We start from the raw sequence: 21,943 nt of genomic DNA, 5'->3' as shown, positions 1-21,943 counted from the left end.
TATAAGAGTTATATACAGGGTTATTGGTAATTTGTATTAACTTACTTACTTAATACAAATTTAAAATTAAATTTAAATACATAAACAGTTCAGTAGCTGAGTTACAATTAAGATATTTTGTATTTTCATTTTAATCCTGTCTTATCATTTTAATCCTGTGCACGTTATTTACGAAGAGGATGCTGAAAGAAGAGTTGCTTTCTGTAGATTTTTTTTATTAATAAATTTATGAAGTTGCAATTTTGACTTATTTTGAAAAAATCTAAAAAACGTGATAACTCAAAAATGGTTCACTTTTGCATCATGCATATGGGGGTTAAAATTATCGCAAATAGTCACCCCTATCACCTCCTAACGGGAATACGTCGAATTACCAATAACCCTGTATATTATTTTATTTTATTTTCGGGAAACATACAGCATAGTATAATACACAAACAATTGATACCGAAATAAGTTAACGTTAATATACTTTGTTACACCACAAACAAAAATACAGAAATCTTAAGAAACAAGTCTTACACATAAGCCAAGAAAATGTCCACTATTAAATTAAAACATGAAGTAAATCTACTGAGATAATTAAATAATAATTAATAGATAAACGAAGTGTATAAAATTAGTTTAAAAAAAACTATTTTAAAAAGTATAAAACAACAAATTTATATATTAGGATATATCCCTTATTTAACTCGTGCAAAGCCGAGACGAATTCGAGATGAGAAGTCTTTTATAATTATTTAAAGTTAAGAGAAATATTAAGAATACCATCAGCTCTAACAAGCACTGTTTAAATATAGATAATATTATAAATATCATGTCAAATAAATTCAGTTATAACCGTTACGAAATGTATATTCCACCAAGAGCTCAATATTCCATTTGACTAAATACGTTATATATTTTTGAAGGAAAATATATAGTTAAAGAGATAAGCCTATACAAATATTGAAAATGTTAAGACGGATTTAGGAAAGAGAAAACGGCGTTTCAACGCCAGGGCTACCACTAGAAAGGAGCCTGCAAATTGAGATGAGAGATGATGAAATTTTTAGATTAAATATAAAAACATATTATATAATAACACGCGAAGTGCTTTTTTATTCTTTACCTATACTTGTGCTACAATATAGTGGAAAGTACCGTATGGGTATTGATTATTTTTTTTGAAAATACGTGAGTTGTGACATAAACGGCCATATCGTTTAATTAATTTTGTAGTCTTAGATGTTCGATGTTTTCAGAGCTCCACAGGACTGCAGACCGCAGTATCTGGTATTCATTTCAACTTTATTCCTCTAAGCGTTCCTGAGAAATATTCACTTGACAGACAGACAGAGTGACGGTCAACCTTCTAAGGGTTCTTTTTTTCTTTAGAGGTACCATACAAAATGCAGTAGAGTGGTAAGGAACACCGAGACGGGACGCATGTGTTCTACTAGCAAACTTTACCAGGCAGTCCTGAATTCAAGATGACATTTGCACGTTGATCCTTAACTTAAAATTAACAATACAATTAATATCAATAAGCTATATACTCGATTCCATACAAACTTTCAAACGAATTATCGCAATGAATTTTCAAAAAAAGTTGAAATTTGCCTATATTTCATTAACACGTGCTTCTTACCGATTTGAAGATTTCAGACATCAGAAACTATGATTTTCCATACAAATTATTATCCCTCTTTTAACCACTAATTCATCTGGAATTAGAAAAATTCTCTCATTGGGCTCATGTACGTTCCATAACGAATTTCTGTGCAAAATTTTATCTCGTTAGACTCGGTGGGTCTTAGTACAATGCTAATATTACAAAGAGGTAAAATTTGTTTGTTTGTATGTAGGAGGATCCCTGAAACTAAGGATCCATTTTTTTTACTGGTGTAAGCCACATTATTCCTGATTGACATAAATTTTCTTTTATATGATATCTTTTTCTTTATTAATAAATAGCAGCCGTACAAAGCCGGGGTTAAAATATTATATATTTTTAACCGCCAAATTTTCGTGTTCTTAATTTTAATTTAAATAATTTTATGTATTCTTATTTGAATTTATTATTCATTCAAACTAGCAGTAGGCAAAAAAGTCCCAAAGAAAAATTGTTCGATTATAAAATCCAAATATTTTTTTTTTAAATTAACTGTCAAGGATGAAGGAACGTGAAGAGGGTTTATTTATTTTTTCAGCAGTATTACGGTTAACGCCTCCGTTTCCGCCTGTCAAACTGTGAACACCGTTTCTATAATCTCCGTTAAAAATAAGTGAAAAAAAAAAATCATAAATTATTGGAATTGTTCGAGTATAAAGCACAAAATTCGACAACAATTTGGAGGTTAGAAATTATTAATCAATATCAATTCAATTCTTAGTTTAATGGCTTTTAGTTGTGCCGACAGGGCACAGATTATTTCGCCAATGTCACGTAGGATGGAGAAGACACGAATGAGATTGATCGGTATGGGTGAGATAACAAACTCAATTAAATTTTAAAGCCAAGTATAGTAGTAGTAATTTCCTTGTTAATCCGTAACCTAGAACAACACAAACATTAAGGGTTAATAATAGGATAAATTACAAATAATTGTTAGTATTCTAAACTATATATAATAAGATATATCACTCAATTGGACTATTCACAACTTAATTTTATTACATTTAATATATTTACATTAATCAATATCGCCTGACGCTATTGTTGACATTGTCACTACTGACATTTGTCATAATTGACATTACTGTCAGTGTTACCAACAAAAAATATATATTTCCTAATTTGTAACGCTACGTTCCGTTCCACACAAATTATTACAAAATGGAAGGACAATTTCAACTTTTGTTCGAAAAAATGAAGATTGAGATGGAAGTCCAGTCTAACGCTATAATGACCAAAATAAATGAAAAACTAGCACCTTTAGTGGAGGAGAATGGAAATTTGAAAGTAAAAGTGGAAAAGTTAGAGAACGAGATTAAATATCTCGAAAGAGAACAGCGAGATAATAATATTATAACATTAAAAAATATAATAAATATAATAAAAATAACATAAAAAACTAAACGAACATTTCAAACAAGACCTAAAAATAAATCTAGAAAACTTTGAAGTCAACAAAATTCATCGTTTAGGACATAAAAAACTGGAAGAAATTAAGTCGAGACCGATTCTATGCTCGTTTGTAAACAATTGGAAGAATAATGAAATCATGAAAAATAAAAAGAATCTAAAGAAAATTTACATCACTGAAGATTACTCGAAGGAAGTGCTGCAGAAGAGAAAACAGTAACAAGCCGAGTTAGTAGAAGAGAGGAAAAAGGGCAAATTTGCCTACCTCAAGTACGATAAACTTATAGTGAAACAGAATAATAACCAACAAGAGAAAAGGAAAAGAGAAACCTCTGCTTCACCACCTTCTTTCAACAACCAAGCAAAAAAGCAACAGTCTCATTTTTCAACCAAGTCCAACAGGGCAGGTGCCTTTGATATGATGCGGGCTAGATCGAACTCTCTCTCAAACTTCACTTACAATAGAAAACATTAGCAATTAAACAGCGGCGAACGGAATCCAAAACCATCCAAAGCAACTTATAATAAATACAGGACATATGACAAATGTCTCCCAAGCCGACTGGTCATCGCGGGGGAAAGAGAGCACAACCTTCAAACAAAAGAAGAAGAGAAGAATATATTAAAAAATAAATACGAGGAAACAAAAATCTACATCGCCGCTTTAAATGTACGTACTTTGAGAGAAGAAGAGAACTTAACAGAGCTAATATATGCGTTAGAGAAAATCAAATGGGACATAATAGGGCTTAGCGAAGTTAGGGGAGTGGGTGAAAGTATAGTTGTACATCCAGACTACTTACTTTATCATATAGGGGAGACTCCAGGCCAATACGGGGTAGGATTCATAATCAAAAACCAAGTAATTGAGTATGTAGAAGGATTTGTAGCGATCTCGGAGCGTGTTGCAATAATTAATCTACAACTACCGGGATACAAAGCTCCCTGGTCTATTGTACAAATATATTCACCTACAGAGCAAGCTAAAGACGATACTATAAATAAGTTTTACTTCGACCTAAATAGAGCTATAATAGAGCACTGCCACAAAAATTTAATAATATTAGGAGACTTCAACGGTCAAATTGGCGAAAGACGCCCATGTATGTTGCTCTTTCACGGCCATATCACTGAACTGAATTCGATGACATTTGGTTCTGAAAGCTTGAAAGTCCAGCGGAATGTCTAACAACCCCTAAAACGCCAGCTAAGCTGCAGGGATATCTAGTACTATATAAATTCCTAACAATCAACAGTGCTCTGCATTGAGTTTTGATTTCTTTTTTTTAACTAATTACATACATTCACGGTAAGGAGCTGACTTATTAGCAAATAATTTCAGTGTTATTCATTAAAAACGTGACTATCATTTGCTCAGTGCAAAAACAGCACATACAAAAAGCATACAGAAAGCCGTCAAGTCTCATTCGTTTCACTATTTTGTATTTTTAATTGATATATCACCCCGCGGGTGTTTTAGGAACAGACATTCTATATCGATCTTTTTTATACTCAATCTCGAAATATTAGATTTTATCCAAACACAAAGATATGTAGTTAAGTCTCCCGATTTTATCTATTTTTTTCTTTTTTTAAATTACTAGAAATGCCCCGTTTTAAACCCCTCCAATGAAGTCGAAATTTGTGCTAGAACTGGAGATAACCATAGACCGAGGGGTCATCAACCCGTCCCGTAAGCCATTGCGTCATTGACGTTATTTTTTTTTAAATTAACGAATTGATATATGGAATAATAACTACATATCTTTGAAAATCGAATCCTACACGACCTAGTGCGTGGTACCAATCCAGAGCTTAACTTTACACTATCACACAATGCCAATTGAAAACAAAACTCATGGAATTATTTTATTGAAATTGAAATAGTACAATTTCTTATAACAGTTACTGTTAACATATATTTAAATTATATTACATGTATGTATAATAAAGAGGTTTTAAATGTTGAGATGTCCTCAGTCGTGTTCTATCATAGTATCTAAATGATGTCAAGTATTCGCTTAAGTTTTGTTCGTTTTTAATAATGAATTTGTTTAGCAAAACTAATAAATATTATTAGTAATACACTCGTTAAAAGGATTATTTAATAAATCTTTTTTTCTTTTCAAATCGAATACGTAATAACTTTCCAAATCAAGGAACAAAATTTGAAAATCTTTGAAATTCCTTGAGAGAAATGTCCTGTTTTTCAAAGATAATAATTGTGGGGACACGCGTATGTTATAAATTCCCCTTTCTCATCTGATAAGGGAGATTAGACTGATGAGGGAGGTAACACTTCTCTCAAGATAATTATCACCTTATATTAAAAGTAATTTATAATTCATAAAAGGTTCAGACAAAATTATTACAAAATGGGAATCGTTAGACATATGTATGTATGTATCTATAACATGGAGATGAAAACGCTTGTCACGTCATGTCATTTAAAGCGGATGAAACTTCGAAGCGTATCTACTTATATAATATTATAATTTTATTAACTAAAAACTTCTATAAAACGCGTTGATTCTGGTATGAGTTTTATGTATGTATATTCCTTTAGTACTGGTTTCAGTTCAGCATTACAAAATAAACATCTCTTCAATTATTCAAAATCAAAATATACTTTATTCAAGTAGGCTTTTACAAGCACTTTTGAATCGTCATTTAACAAACTATTTAAAGTAAAGCTACCACCGGTTCGGAATGTAGATTCTACCGAGAAGAACCGGCAAGAAACTCAGTAGTTACTCTTTTTCCACATCTATTAGAATAGATATTTATTTTCAGAGCCGAGATGGCCAATTGGTATGGTGTGCATTTTAACCGATGATTATGGGTTCAAACCCAGGCAAGCACCACTGAATTTTCATGTGCTCAATTTGTGTTTATAATTCGTCTCGTGCTCGGCGAATAAAAAAAAACACCGTGAAATTTCGAAATTCTGCCACATGTGTATACGAACTAACCCGCATTGGAGCAGTGCGGTGGAATATGCTTCAAACCTTCTCCTCAAAGGGAGAGGAGGTCTTAGCCCAGCAGTGGGAAATTTACAGGCTGTTAATGTTCATGTATTTATTTCAAAAGAGCATAAGATTAATGATCAAATAATTTAAACGCATTTTCCGTTGTCTGTCTGTTTTGATTCACTATAAATGCTTCGGGCTATTCTTAACACGTAAGTTAAAAGTCACGTTATTATATTAGTCAATTAAATATCAATGAGGTTTCGTTTACCGGTTTTCTTTCTTAAACGTTTGCTATTGTTCTTTCTAAATATAAATTGCAAACAAAACACGCGACGTGGTGAGATTGGAAAAGTTTAAACTTTCGCCTTACAAAAGTTCTTGGTGATTTTTTTATTTCAAATATTTCAACGGTTTCTTTCCACGTTTTGCGGTTTTGCAATAATATTTCATTATAGAGTATTATTACAGAGTATATTTCATTTCGTAAGTTTTGTCGAGATTTTTCGTGAAATAATAATATATATAATTTTGAAACGAATTTCTTTTACTCGGCTTGCTTGTAGTGTGAACTGGCAGAAATCGTTACGTAAGGAAAACGTGTTATGCCCTCTTCAGACGATCTTCCACTCTCTTTATTTGAAAGACGGTTTTATTTAAACATATTTTTGCTATTGTTTTAATTCACATGGGATTTTAAGTAAAAATTTAAATTTCTTCTTAATAAATGATTCTGAAGCGTTTTTAATTTAATTTATACATATTGCTGTTTATATTTTGATGATACATTTTGTATAGCATAAATATATTACATTGATATTAAAAAATCTACAGGCTAATCTACAGGCCCAATAATTTAAACTAAAGTTACCAAGGAGGGACAAACGTATAAGCGGTAACGTCATTAAAAGTTACATTACATAGTAACTAAGAAACTACTAAGCCGCTTTCGATGAAAATACACGTGATTTTCCAGAGGAGCCTTTCACGGCTTGCGATACTATTGTCTGGACAAAACAGCAAAATAAAACTATTATCATAAAATCCTATCATATTTTTGCGCTTTCAACATTCAATTTCTTGAAATCTTAGGAATTACCGTCCTTAATAAATATTTATATAGGATCATAAAACTCGTTTATGAGATTCTCCTATAAACAGAAAAAAAGAAATTTCTTCTTTGTGTCGAATTTTTAATCATCTTTTTTCTACTTTTTGTTTGTTGTTTTTGTTGTTGCCTGTTGCAACATATTGCAATAGGTGTTTAAAAATAGAAAAAAAATTGGCAAAGCTGACAACAGTTGTTGCACTATTTTTTTAAATAGACCACCGTATTTTTCTGTAAGAAATCATTTCGAATATCACTCATGAAATGTTAAAAATACGTGGAATCTTTTAATGTTATAAATGATCACAGTAAAAGTCACATCAAAATGTCTAACATTTCACGAGCATACTCAGCGGTGAGTTTGGAGTTTGTTATTACAGAATAGTTTCCCTGGCTACAGTTAAAGCAATATTGACACTACATCTACAAACGGAATGTACAATCATTGGTCCGTACTTGTTTGAAGATAATAAAATAGCCTAAACTCTTGATTTGTATTGCCATTGTATGGGCTACTAGGATGTGACAGATGGGGTCATTGACGTTAGAAAAAAGAGACGATTTAATTTACATTTACATTACATTAGCAGCCTGTAAATTTCCCACTGCTAGGCTAAAGCGTCCTCTCCCTTTGAGGAGAATATTCGGAGCATATTCCACCACGCTGCTCCAATGCGGTTTGGTGGAATACACATGTGGCAGAATTTCGTTGAAATTAGGCACATGCAGGTTTCCTCACGATGTTTTCCTTCACCGCCGAGCACGAGATGAATTATAAACACAAATTAAGCACATGAAAATTCAGTGGTGCCTGCCTGGGTTTGAACCCGAAATCATTGGTTCAAACCACTGGGCCATCTCGGCTCAAGGGATGATTTCACGGTTAGTAAATTGTTCAAATGTGCAAATTAATCCGACGATATTCGAAAAGTATGTACTTTTCCTTACAATGTTTGTAGAGCAGTTGATTGTGTTGCTATCATTCGGTCATTCGCAGTCAAATACTCGACTTAGACTTCCTTAAAGGTACACCGGAGCCATCAGCTCTCCGCCTTGGCGCACTGCCGATTCAATTTGCATATAATTATGAAACAATCTGTATGTAATTCGATTTCACGGTGCTTTGTAATTATAATTAACTTTTGACTATAATAATTTGACTGCTAATTAATTTCCTACAAATGTTCTATATAATTTTTATTATTGAATAAAAAATCCGTATGATTCTTGACTTTTGTTAGAAAATTTTTATTGCTAAATTAGTCAATAGGTTTAGTATATTGTATTATTGCCAAATGAATCGAGAATAATTTTTCAAAAATCATCACCTCGTACGATAACAGTACTATCAATTTTTGCTCACGCACTTGTAAAGTATTCGTAAAGTACATCTTTACATCCCCCTTCCCAACGCGGGTAAAACCGCGGTTCCACACCGGTAACATTATAAGTAGCATTTAATGAGCAGATGTTGCTCAAAATAAGCCATGGATAATTTGTACGAGGTCGAATTCATTGAATTAATATGGTTCAAATAACACATCAGTTTACAATAACGTGCAGCATTAACGCTATAGTTAAGCAAATTATAAGTTACTTTGTATGTTATATTACAAACGGAATATATAAACTCGGGACAAAATAGAATATAACTTCTACAAACAATTAAATCATATGATTAAACACAATATTAAATATAATAAACTTTAACCGTTGCAAGTGTCCCGAGACAAGCCTTTCAATCCTGTTAAGGAGATTACTTCTAGCTTATTCCACCATACTGCTATATTGCGACATAGCTTACATGCCATGATGGCAAATGGTATGACGCTTACTTAGGCACCCCCCCCCCTTATATATGCGTGATGTCGGTCGTTCAAATGACAAAAAACCATCAACACGTGAAAAGTGTTCTTAATACTAAATTGCATCTAAAACGTTGATATTCTGTTCCGCTAGCATTGTTATTAATCAATGACGTTGTTCCTACAAATGGTTATTTTTAATGCATGATGAAGCGAATATTTTATGTGACTTGTTTTAATAATAGAAATATGAGTAAGACCTTGGCGACCTTGGAAGTTATCGCGATGTCATTTGACGAGCCTATGTATTTGTTATGTTATTTTTGTTCTTTATGTTTTCCAAACATCTCATCAGTCATTTTGTTGATTATATGAAACAAGACGTGTCTATAGTTATATTTAATTATTTATCATTTTATTTTGACCGAAAACAATTTGACGAATGACCAAATATTAATTGTTCTCACAATTAACCTAAAGTTCTCATCTTCATTCAAATATTTGTCAATATTGTCAGGACTTTATATCAATGTAATAATACTCGCCGTGACTATAAAAACTGATTAAAACATTTTTTATTTTATCTCGCTGGAAAAAAAAATTGTAAAACCAAGTGTAGAGGGCGATATGCAGGCCTTTCCGACGTCTAGTGCGCTGGAATACCCAATAAAAAACCAGTGGTACCCACCCATCTCTTCGAAGTCCGTTGCGAGGTTGCTTTAAAGAAAACGTAGTAGCCAGGTCGACTTGTTCCTTATCTTAATATTATTATTGACCAAAAAATGGTATTAAATACAATTACATACATATTGTTCTAGATTATATCAAATTGAAAACTACCTTTTAAATAATTATTGTTATTATAAGAATTTTAGAACGTACTGTATATATGCAACTATCGTTGCTAACGACGCCAATCAAGGCAAATTACATTTGTTAAACTTAATAATACAGATGGTAGTAAATTGATCAATTTTATCATCGTCAAATTATCGTTCAATCCTACTAATGATAACACAATTAACAAATTAACTAGATGTATCCACTTTTTTTAACAGTTAATTATTTATACATGGTGTTTTATCCAAAATTACTCCATAATTATTATTTTTTGAACTTAAAAATAAAAAAGACGTCTAATGACGGCCGCTTTTTCTTCCACGACATTTATTTAAAAACTATATATTGTCTGAAAGTTAAGTAGTTTTCAATTGGGATTAGCCACGGCTTGATTATGATGCATTGATGTACTTTAATTATCCATCGTAAAGATCTCTCGTACGTTTCCACTGTATTTCCGTTCGCCGGCAGTATATCCGAGAACATAAACATTTCTTAAAGGCCGACAACGCACTCGCAAGCCCGGTGTTACAGATGTCCATGGACGGTGGTAGTCACTTTCCTTCAGGTGAGCCTCCTGCTCGTTTGCCCATACCCTCGTTTGCACCACAACGATTCATAAATATTATTATAGTAAAAACCTCATTATATTGTTCACTTACTGCAAAACTGACATTACTCATATTTGAAAAACTAGAGAAAACAATGTTACCAAATAAAAAATTGGATAAGTTTATACTGACACTGTATTTGTGATACATTACAAATGCATTTAAAAAGTAAAAGTTTAACCATTCAACTTTTTGTGAATGTGTGTGAAATGAGTCGAGTGCCTAGATATAGGGTTGCAAATCTAGTAGACCAAAACCCCCATGTTGGGTCGATATAAAGTTATTAGATATCGGTTTATGAGATAAGGAATAGAGAGTACACCTGTGATTGTGCACACACTTGTGAACTATAAGAAATCCTGCGCAGTTTGCTACTCTTCTTTGACATTTGACATAGCACCGTAGCCGAAATAGATCAAGACGACATCATAAAAATCAAATCAATCAATCAAAATATATTCTATTCATGTAAACTTTTACAAGCACTTTTAAATCGTCATTTTACAAACTATATTAAGTGAAGCTACCACCGGTTCGGAATTACTGTACCGAGAAGAACCGGCAAGAAACTCAGTACCTACTCATAAATCATCATCATCAACCGTATTAGAGTTCTGGAATATTTTATTACCTCCCTATAGAATTAATTCACCTTCATATGCAATGCAATTGCCTTTGAAATTATTATTTAAATTACTTTCAAGCCTCTACATCACTATTTATTCTTGAATTGTATCACATACCGTAAAAACGTCAAATATAAACATCTATATACTTACATGTAATAATTCGCAGTAAAAAGTATATTGTTATAAATTTTACTAAATTAGTTTTCGTTATATGTTTAGCAATTGAATTCCAAAACCAATTAATATTATTTATGCATCAGAGTAGACAGTTGGCACTTGTTTTTATCAGAGAATTAATTTTATATTTTTATAGAATAACTAAATTTGTCTAATTATAAGACACTTTAGCTTAAAATAAGTAGAAGCTATAAAAATCTTCATATTTTTCTAAATAAATAGCTTTCGAATAGTTATAATTAATTATGTACAATCAAATACCAATAAAACATATTTAATTTTACAGAAAACGCACAGTCCACTGAATAAGGCTAATTATGGCTGAAATAATATTTAAAATAAACGAAGTTGAACATAAAAGTAAGTAAACAAATCAATATTTTATAAATAACTAGTTCGCTCGCGTTTTAGGGATTGGTTCGTCCGGTGTTGGGTATAAAATGTACCCGTATAAAATAAAATGTATATTGGGGTTCAAGCTAGCTTCGTACAAATTTCATCAAATTCAGTTCAAAGTGGTTTGCTCGTGAAAGCGTAACAGATAGTTACTTTCGTATTTATATTTTTGTAATATTAGTATAGCTAATCATTTCTACACAAAAAAATAAAACACCGACTTTAAATTTGCCTACAACTTTGACTGAAAGTTTTAAAATGTTTGAAATAATATTTTTTTAATACCCGTAACAATTAAATTGATATTGGACCATTTGGAGCTGATTGGAGAAAATCAGTTCATAAACAAAAATGTTATTGCCATATAGAAATAGATACATACGAATAATCTACACCATCATGTTACTGATACTTTTTATTCTAAGAGCTGTCACCCCGTCTCATTGCTTATACTGATCGCTGGAAGGATCAGTCACATTTCGCCCAGATAGTCGGAATTACGAAATAACGGAGAAATTCAGGAAAATCATTAGCATCATTCCACGTGGTCATGATTTGTATGATGTGTTTTATTTATTAATTTTGATAATTGATGATGGTGATAATTTCAAGTTGATGCCAAGTTTGGTCCAGATTACACCTTAAATGAATTTATAAGAAAAATAGCTAATCTACGTGGAACGAAAGCCATGTGCCATGAAGGAGGGTGTGGTGCTTGTGTTGTCAATGTTCGCGCGCCTCTGCCGCCGTCCAACGAAGTGAGAACTTTTGCTGTAAATTCTGTAAGTAATAAATATATTAATATAAATTCTGCACCTCCTTAATGTTCATCATTATCTAAGCCATCGATTCAAAATGTCGTTAGTTTTACCTCACCAAAACAAATAAATTATTAACGTATACGTTTCTAGAAACAGACATAAGCGTCACGCTATAAATGTTTTGTTTTTCATTTAAATTTCTGCGGGTGAAAAACGGCGGGTATCCAGTAAGTCTGGCCCTCGGCTGAGGACGTTGTTATTATCCCCGTTTCAGATATTCCTCTAATCATCTACCTAACTTTTTTGACAAAATTTTTCTTTTGTTTATGTATTAGTAACCTCATTTTCCTTTTGTTGTATTTTATGTCACAACTTTTACATGTTTACATCATCATATATGGATCACTACACGGAACAATTTTATATTTTTGTATGATTAAAAAAATTCTGTGTGTTTATAAATAAATGTGCTAAATATCGTTTCGATTAAGCAGCGACACTTAATTAACTTAAGAAAAAAGATAGGTGTTTTGATTTTTCTTATTCCGTTTTTACAAATCTTTAATAATGTAACTTTCAGTGTCTTGTATCAATATTATCATGTCACGGTTGGGAAATTACAACCGTGGAAAGTATCGGTAACAAGCGAACGGGTTACCACGAAATCCAAAAACGTCTAGCCAGCTTCAGCGGTACCCAATGCGGATATTGTTCTCCAGGATTTGTTATGAGCATGTACAGGTACTATTCTTATATACACACGTAGTTTAATTATTATTAAACAAATAACATATTTTGTTTTTTTACTTCGTAGCCTTTACCAAGCCAAAAACCAAAAAATTACAACAGAAGAAGTCGAAAATTCATTTGCAAGCAACATTTGTCGATGCACCGGCTACCGGCCGATTGCTGATGCATTTAAGTCTTTAGCTCAAGATGCTAACAACGATTTACTTAACCAAGTAGTAGATGTAGAAGATTTAAATACCATTAAGTCATGTTCATATTCACAAACAGAATTGCATGAATACAATATCCTTGACAATATCGATGAAAAAACTGATGATTTAAATATTGATACTAATAATTATAATGATGAATTATCTTGGTGCATACTTGAAAAGACAAATAAAGAAATGTTCACAATTGAATCAGACTCCTTTAAATGGTACAAAGCATATAATTTAGATGATGTCTTTAAAGCCATGCAAAATGATGGTGAATATAAACTAATAGCTGGAAACACAGGTCAAGGTATGTAACATAAAATAATTTATTCTACCAAAGAAGTGAAATAATTTGAATTTATTTTTTGTATGCTTTATTGTTTCAGGAGTGCTGCCTGATTCTGAATATCCAATGAATGTAATTGATATTTTCAATGTATCAGAATTAAAAGAACACACATTAGATGTGAATTTAATTATAGGAGCCGGTATGACTATATCAGAGGCGATGAATATATTTTTAAAGATGTCAGAAAACGAGGACTTTTTTTATTTAAAAGAATTGTATAATCATTTGGACTTGGTTGCTCATATACCTGTTCGTAACGTAAGTTATTTTTCTAAGTGAAGTATATTTTTTAAGCTTTGTTATCATTATTGTTTTTATAAATTAATTTTGAAAATGAATGGAATATATTATGATAAGTAAATAATAAAAGCGGCAGAAAGAGAAAAAAAATTGATAAAATGTAATTCATACAAATAATGATAAACGCAATTAAACTTAGACCCCTTTATATATATATATATTTTTTCTAGATTGGAACTATTGGTGGTAACCTAATGTTAAAACATACGGACAATAAATTTCAATCAGATTTATTTTTGATCATTGAAACTGTTGGGGGCATGGTCACAATTGGTAAAAGATACTTATCTTTATTTTACTAGTACATTAAGCAGGAATGTTAACTTAATTCATATCTATAATTAATCTCGTGCTCGGCGGTGAAGAAAATCATCATGAGAAAAGCATAAGCACTCGGATGAGTTTCTGCCATATATTTATCCACCAAACCGATTTGAAGAAGTACTACAGAATAATCTTCAAACCTTATTCAAAGGTGTTCTATGCCCACCTGTGGGTAATTTACAGTATGGTAAAATTACTGCACTGCATCAGCTATTGGATGACATTCTTTTGAACAATTATAATGTTAAAACTATTTTATTTATAACAAAGATATTGAACACATTTTAAATAAATCTAAAACATTGCATTTTTTTAAATTCATCAATTAAACTTGACTGACTGTACTGACTGAGTATACCTTATTATTTAAAGGTGAAGGTGTTACCAAAAGTAATATAATTTCTCTTCCCGACTTTTTACGAACCGACATGAAAAGAAAAATTATTTTGAACATCATGCTGCCGCCATTTTCACAAAGTTGTTCACTTAAAACTTTTAAGGTAAGCAATTAAACTTGTTAAGCAAAAATGCTTTATATATTTTATAAATCCCAACATTTCCTTTCAGATAATGCCCCGAGCGCAAAATGCTCATGCAATTATTAATGCTGGTTTTCTTCTTAAATTCCAACACAATTCAAATCTTATCGAAAAAGCAACAATTGTATATGGAGGTATATCACAAAGTTTTATACACGCAGAAAAATCTGAAGCAATTTTAGTTGGCAGAGATCCATACACAAACGAGACATTACAGTTGGTATTAAAGAATTTAAAAGAAGAACTGCAACCAGAAGAAAATTATCCAGAACCTACTGCTGCCTTTAGAAAAATGCTTGCTTTAGCCTTATTTTATAAGGTATACTACACATCTATTATTGTTATTACGAGGTGGATGACATCCACTATAATTTTCTTTATACCTAAAGGAATTTTTTTATAGCAAATTGTTTAAAGCTATAATGATTACAGGCAATATTAAGTTTATGTCCAAATGAAAAAGTAAATCCAATATACAAATCAGGTGGTCAAGTTATAAAGAGAGAGGTATCAAAAGGCAGTCAAAGTTTTGAAACAGACGAAAGTATTTGGCCCTTAACTCAACCTATGCCGAAAATGGAAGCAGTATTACAATGTGCCGGTGAAGCCATATTTTCAAATGATGTTCCGTCTATAGTTGATGAAGTTTTTGCAGCGTTTGTAACAGCAGATGTTAGCGCTGGAAGTATTATAAGTGGTTTTGATACATCTGAAGCATTTGTAAGTTATATTTTGGGTAAAAGTAACCATGATAACATATACATATATTTTGAAACGACTTAAGAGCATAATTTACTCTACCTGTTTTTTAAATATGTATATTTTAAACAAAAAACATATACCTATGTTTACATGAATGTAAATTAGAACAAAAAATAATATTAATCTTTTATCATCTTAGAAAATTCCAGGAGTAAGTGCATTTTACACTGCAAAGGATATACCGGGAAATAACACTTTTACTCCAAAAAATATCGCTCTTATGACTGCTGATGAGGAAATATTATGTTCCGGAAAAGTTATGTTCTGTGGACAACCAGTTGGAATAATTGTAGCTGATCGGGAAAAAACAGCTCAAAAAGCTGCTCACTTCGTTAAAATTATATATTCTCTTGTTAACACGAAAAAGCCATTGCTGACAATGGATGATGTACTTATATCAAGTGAAATAAATGAAAGATTGATGAAAAATGAAACTATAGAACCGACTGATATAGGGAACGATGTTAAACAAGTATTGAGCCGAGAGTTCAAATTGAGAGGTCAATACCACTTTTATATGGAACCGCAAACATGCGTAGCTATACCAGTTGAAGATGGGTTGGATATTTATTCATCAGCACAATGGCTAGATTTGATAAATATTGCAGTTACGCAGTGTCTTAAAATTCCTGTTAATAGGTAAAGTAAAACATTTTAATCATAAATAGTTTGTAGTGCCTCGTTAAGAAATTCTTCTTTTTCCTTATTTAAATTTAAGTTCACTTCATAGTCGTACATTTAAGTATTTTAGGAGACATGATTATTATATTATTACGGACTTACAGTTAGTACGTTGGTAATTGCCTCGTCAACCTAGTGACTAGCATATAAGACCGCTGATACTCACAACATGGATTAAAAAATTTTGTCGGGGCAATATAAGCTAACTTGATTTTTCAATCGGGAAATTTAGGAGTGATTATACTGAACTAATGTCTGAACTCTTTCGATCCGTAACATAGAAATGTTTTGTAAAATGTTTTGAAAATTATATTATATTAATATATTCATAGCTAAAGTAGAATATATTTGAAAATAATTATTTTCAGAGTTAACGTTATAGTCCTAAGATTAGGCGGAGGATATGGCGGTAAAATATCAAGATCCACTCAAATTGCTTGTGCTGCAGCCTTGGTAACACACTTACAAGGGAAACCATGCAGGTTCATATTGCCTTTGACAACCAGCATGAAATCTATTGGAAAAAGGTTGCCAACGAATAGTAAGTTCGAGGTAAGAAATATTAGTCGAAAACAAATTTATGGTGAAACATATCGTTATTTCGAGAAATGTATTCATGCACTCATAGTAATCATTTTATGATCGGTAATATTAGTCGCAAATTGGAATCGAACATGAACTATTTGAACTAACGATGAAGTTACAGCCTTATTTATTATAGACGCGTGGTACTAAATATATGACGGCACACTAAAAAAAAGAAACATAAATTAAAGATCGGATGCACCAAAGAAACGGATATGTCCGTGTGCTACAAAAATATCAATAAAAATAAAAAGTATTAAATCATTATAAAAAAGTAACAACGTTACTTGTATTCAAAATATAAAGTGAATTGAATTTACTAACAAGATTTTATTTCAATCGCCTAAAACTCAGGTCGGTGTTAACGAAGATGGACTAATTCAGTACCTTAAGAACACATTTTATCAAGATTGTGGATACTCATTCAATGAAATTATTTCTGAGACAACAATTAAGCATTTTTACAGCTGCTACGAATCGAAAAGGTGGAAAATCGAAGCCAACAGTATTATAACCGACACTGCATCTAATACTTACTGCAGATCACCATGTCCGTAAACAAAATATCTATTAAAATTCACTTATAATTGCATATTTTAATATATATTGTAACTTTTTGTAAATAAAATTTTACTATTTACAGCATCAACAGAGGGAATTGCAATGATAGAAAATATAATGGAATATATTGCGTATGGCCTGGGAAAGGACCCCATAGAAGTCCGTCTATTAAACATGGTTTCAGAAGATAATCCATTACCAGAAATGATAAATCAATTGAAGATAGACTCAGAATATGAATCACGTACAAAAGACGTAATACAATACAATGAACAAAACAGATGGAGAAAAAGAGCATTAAAAATAATGCCAATTACATTTGGTGTCTACTATTTTGGCAATTATAATTCCATTGTATCCATATACCATGGTGATGCTACTCTCACCATCCATCACGGGGGTGCCGCAATGGGGCAAGGCTTAAATACAAAGATAGCTCAAGTATGTGCCTATAAACTAGGGATACCTTTGAAAAAAATTATCGTCAGACCTAGTACTAGTTATATCTCACCGAATGCAATGTTCACTGGTGCTAGTATTGGTAGTGAATGTATTGCATTTGCAACAATAAAGGCATGTGAAATACTTTTAGAAAGATTTGCTCCAATAAAAGAGACAGGAACGTTTTCTTGGGAAGAACTTATTTCTAAAGCATATGAAGAGGGCGTTGACTTACAAGCATCCTATATGTATTCACAGAAAGATGATTTAAAACCGTATAATGTGTACGCAGTTTGTGCAGTAGAAATTGAACTCGACATGTTAACAGGTAACCACGATATAAGAAGAGTTGATATACTTGAAGATACAGGGAGAAGTATAAGTCCTACATTAGACGTTGGTCAGGTAAATTACTTTTGGAATATTACTTTTAGGAAAACTTTTACAAATTTAAAATATTTACTTTAACTACCTGATACAAAGATCGCTAAGGTTAATAAAATGAAAGTGTTATAATTAAACCTCTTCGGTTGTCTGTCGTGTCAGAATTTTATAAAAGTCTATTAAAGGGAAGTTTCGTATCATGAGATCATGCGACTAATAAGTTTATTAATAACTCCAGCTCCAACAATTAAAGATGATGATTAAGATTGATTTAACCTATTTAAAGATCGAAGGCGCCTTTGTTATGGGAATAGGCTACTGGACTTCAGAAAATCTTGTCTACGATCAGACAACTGGAGAACTCCTGACAAACCGCACCTGGAATTATAAGCCGCCAGGGATGAAAGATATTCCTGCTGACATGAGGATTTACTTTCGCAAAAATGCCGGAAATGAATACGGCGTACTTCAATCCAAAGGTGTATAGCCTTTATTTACAACTGTAAAGACATTACATCTTCATTATCTCAGTTAATAGATTCAGTGTAGATGCTCAAAATTATGTTTCTTAGAAATGATTGGAGATTCAATTCGAATTAGTGTTCTATGTTTTGGTACTTTATATTAAAAATGTATACTAAAATAATTCTATAAATATTCTAAATCTTTTTGCTGATTTCAATCGAGCACATCGAATACAAGTACATAATTAAATTCAACGTCAAGACCTTAGTAGAATCTTTAAAAACAAAAAACGGAAGATTCCACCTGTCAATTTAAAGGTCATATTTTATGCTTTATATAGACTATAAAAACAGATGTACCACACACACAATGTACTAAATAGTTTTGTAATGTAATTAGCACTAATGATCAGCTTTTGGCCAAAATTCGACTGTTATTCATCAAATCTCAAGAAGTGTCTAAAACGCATTATTGATTTATTTAGTTTGACATAACGTACGTTATCATTGGTACGTAGTTTTTTTTTCACATGTTTTAAATACTTTTAGCTTTCTGCATTTAATTTCTATAAAAAAATTAACTATATCAAACCTCCTTCGTATGCGCAATATAAACGTAATAGCGCAATGGTTGACGGGCCGCCTAGCGATGTGTAAAATCGCAGGATCGAATCTAATCCCTTGGGCATTGTCGTCTCTACCCTTAACACAAATTAGTAATTCCTTTAATTAATTTGGGGCATCGCTACAACTCTTTTAAGACAAAAAAAAAAACATTACATTCGTAATTCGGATTTTACAGCGACTGGCGAACCAGCATTTTGTCTGGCCACGATTCTGCTGCACGCATTCCGCGAAGCTATTCGTTACGGGCGACTGGATGCAGGATATCCAGACCAATGGTTGGAAATTGGTACGAATATCCAATTATTTCGCAATGTCATTTAGTTATTATGCCCAAATTGAACCTTGCTTTTGTAAATAACGTGTATTTGGATTTTTTGTGAAGCAGATCATGACATCATTATCCATCGCTATTAATATTGCTAGGAATATTAAAAGTTTTTATATTTCTGTTATGTTTTTCCTGTTCAGTAATAGATATACCTTAATCGATTTTGAATTAATAATTTTAGTACATGCATTATAATAAAATTCCTAAAAAGATTTTATTTCATAGTTATTTTTTTTAATCTGCTCATTAAAATTTTTTTTTCAGATGCTCCGTGTACAGTTGAAAACATCTTTATGGCATGCGATCACAAAATAGAACACTTTTTACTAAACTAAATATTTAGAATATAAATCACATCTGTGTGAAAATAAAAATAAATTAATCATTCTTACAATATAGTAATTTAAAGGAAATGTTTATATTATCAGAAATTGTTTATCAATAAAACTTCTATATATACTTCTATAGCGAAATGTATTTTATTTAATATTTATTAATTTGTTATTCAAAAAAAAAATGCCTTTTTAATTTAATTTTGTGTGTGTATGTTCCTTGATATATTCGCCGGTTTTGTTTTTATTTTTTTATGAATAGTAATTGTTAAAATAGTATTTCAAATTAAAACAAAACGACAATTAAGATTTGGATCTCTAAAAATTACTGAATAAGTATTGCTCTTAGATAATATAATTTTCCAACTCAATCCTAATGATTAATCTTATTATTAATATAAAAGCGAATTTTTGGATGGATGGCTGTTTGTTATTCAATCAGACGAAAACGATATAAAAACTAAGCCCAAGGATCGTACGGCTCCTTTACGTGCGTGTTCGACTTGTATCTAATCGTTTTCTCATGATCTCGCCGTTGCAAAAAGTAACCTGTGTTGTTTTATTCGCTAGCTTACATAATAATTACATCTTTTCCTTTTATATAAAAATATGTATTTATTCATGTGTACTATAATTTATAGTAGATATCTATCTTAATAATCGTAAAATTGGCAGGCAGAAAACAACTGAACAACCGGTTTTTTCCTTCAATTTTATGTACCTACACTTTACCTATTTCACTGGCTCGGCTTTACGGATCGGAAAATAGTCGTAAAGCTATTGATGCTATTTTGCTATTTTGGGGGGAAACATTGCTTGTACCCGAGCGCTTGTTGTGACGAGACTGACGAGTGAAATGAGCTCAGCTAGAACATTACTGCTGATGTTGAAAATTAAACATAATGACTATCATAAAATAGTGCTTTACGATTTAATGCATTGTTTTATGATAGATTATAATCTATTGAAGTGAATTTCAATTAAATCAATAAAACTATAACATATCTAAACGATAGATTACTATCGAAATTGTAAATGTTTTATTGTAAGTTGAATAATCATTCACAACCTCTTCAACAGATTACAATCTCATGACATAGTTATTAATCTAACGGTATTTGAAATATGTTACGTCACACTTACTTGGACTTTTATATTTATTAATCAATGGCCACCAGATAAATTAAAATATTGAAAACGTTCATATCACCCAGTGCGCTGCTTTTTGAGCCACAGCATTCGGAAATAACAAGTAATGTAACTTCATATTCCAATCATCGGGAACAAACTGCCAGATAAGATGTACGTGCAATTTTTTCTGTGAACCATGAAGGTGTAATTATTTACCTATCGGACCAACAGACCGTAAAATAACTCAATCAAGTTAAACATGCGTTATTAAACTTAGGTTCACATAATGAAACTAAAAATTGAGTAAATAAATTCCATTTATACTTTAATACATAATTTAAAGACACATAGTTAAATGTTTTCATACTTGTGAAATAGGAGTGAATTCTGTACAATAGTAACAACCCGTCAACGTCCCACCACTGGGCTAAGGCCTCTTTGCGGAGAAGGGTTGGAGCTAATTCCTTCACATTTGGTGGATACACATGGAACAATTTAATTAAAGTTGGACTAATGCAAGTATAAGAGATGAATTATCCAGACAGATGGAAATTCTGTGGTGCTTGTGTCGGTTTGAACTCCGAATCGTCAGTTAAGATTCACGTGTTCTAATCACTGGTCCATTTCATTCATTGAGATACGATCAAGTCCTTTCAAACGTGCTTGATCCCTTTGGCTTTGCATAGAGATGTTGGATCACTCTGCATCTTCTACTGTATTTTTCACTGGAAATGTTCCGAGGAATTCTTTGAATTAATCCTGGCTGTTGAATTTCACCTTCGGACATCTTGTCAAAATTCCAAGTTTCACCCGCACTATTTAGAT

At 31.7% G+C, this 21,943-nt stretch overlaps 1 protein-coding gene across 1 annotated transcript; it reads left to right on the top strand.

The window, feature by feature from the left end:
* Positions 1-11,487: 11,487 nt before the first annotated feature.
* Positions 11,488-20,128, top strand: LOC113399655 (uncharacterized). Its single transcript, XM_026638833.2, has 16 exons — positions 11,488-11,566; positions 12,215-12,384; positions 12,944-13,104; positions 13,178-13,617; positions 13,697-13,917; positions 14,130-14,232; positions 14,656-14,783; positions 14,851-15,141; positions 15,255-15,542; positions 15,724-16,223; positions 16,634-16,817; positions 17,205-17,400; positions 17,494-18,257; positions 18,523-18,715; positions 19,503-19,613; positions 19,920-20,128. The coding sequence occupies exons 1-16, from the start codon at positions 11,524-11,526 to the stop codon at positions 19,988-19,990; spliced, it is 3,864 nt and encodes a 1,287-aa protein (XP_026494618.2). The 5' UTR covers positions 11,488-11,523; the 3' UTR covers positions 19,991-20,128.
* The last annotated feature ends 1,815 nt before the right edge of the window (positions 20,129-21,943 follow it).

The sequence above is a fragment of the Vanessa tameamea genome, chromosome 15 (assembly GCF_037043105.1).
Source record: "Vanessa tameamea isolate UH-Manoa-2023 chromosome 15, ilVanTame1 primary haplotype, whole genome shotgun sequence".
NCBI classification, from domain to species: domain Eukaryota; kingdom Metazoa; phylum Arthropoda; class Insecta; order Lepidoptera; family Nymphalidae; genus Vanessa; species Vanessa tameamea.
This window is presented reverse-complemented; position numbering and strand designations above follow the sequence as displayed.

Excerpts from the sequence above, each read along its gene's own strand:
- LOC113399655 (XM_026638833.2), top strand. The coding sequence starts at position 11,524 with ATGGCTGAAATAATATTTAAAATAAACGAAGTTGAACATAAAA. Across the intron at positions 13,618-13,696 it reads AGCTGGAAACACAGGTCAAG|GAGTGCTGCCTGATTCTGAA; the intron begins GTATGTAACATA and ends TTATTGTTTCAG. Across the intron at positions 16,818-17,204 it reads CAACGAATAGTAAGTTCGAG|GTCGGTGTTAACGAAGATGG; the intron begins GTAAGAAATATT and ends CCTAAAACTCAG.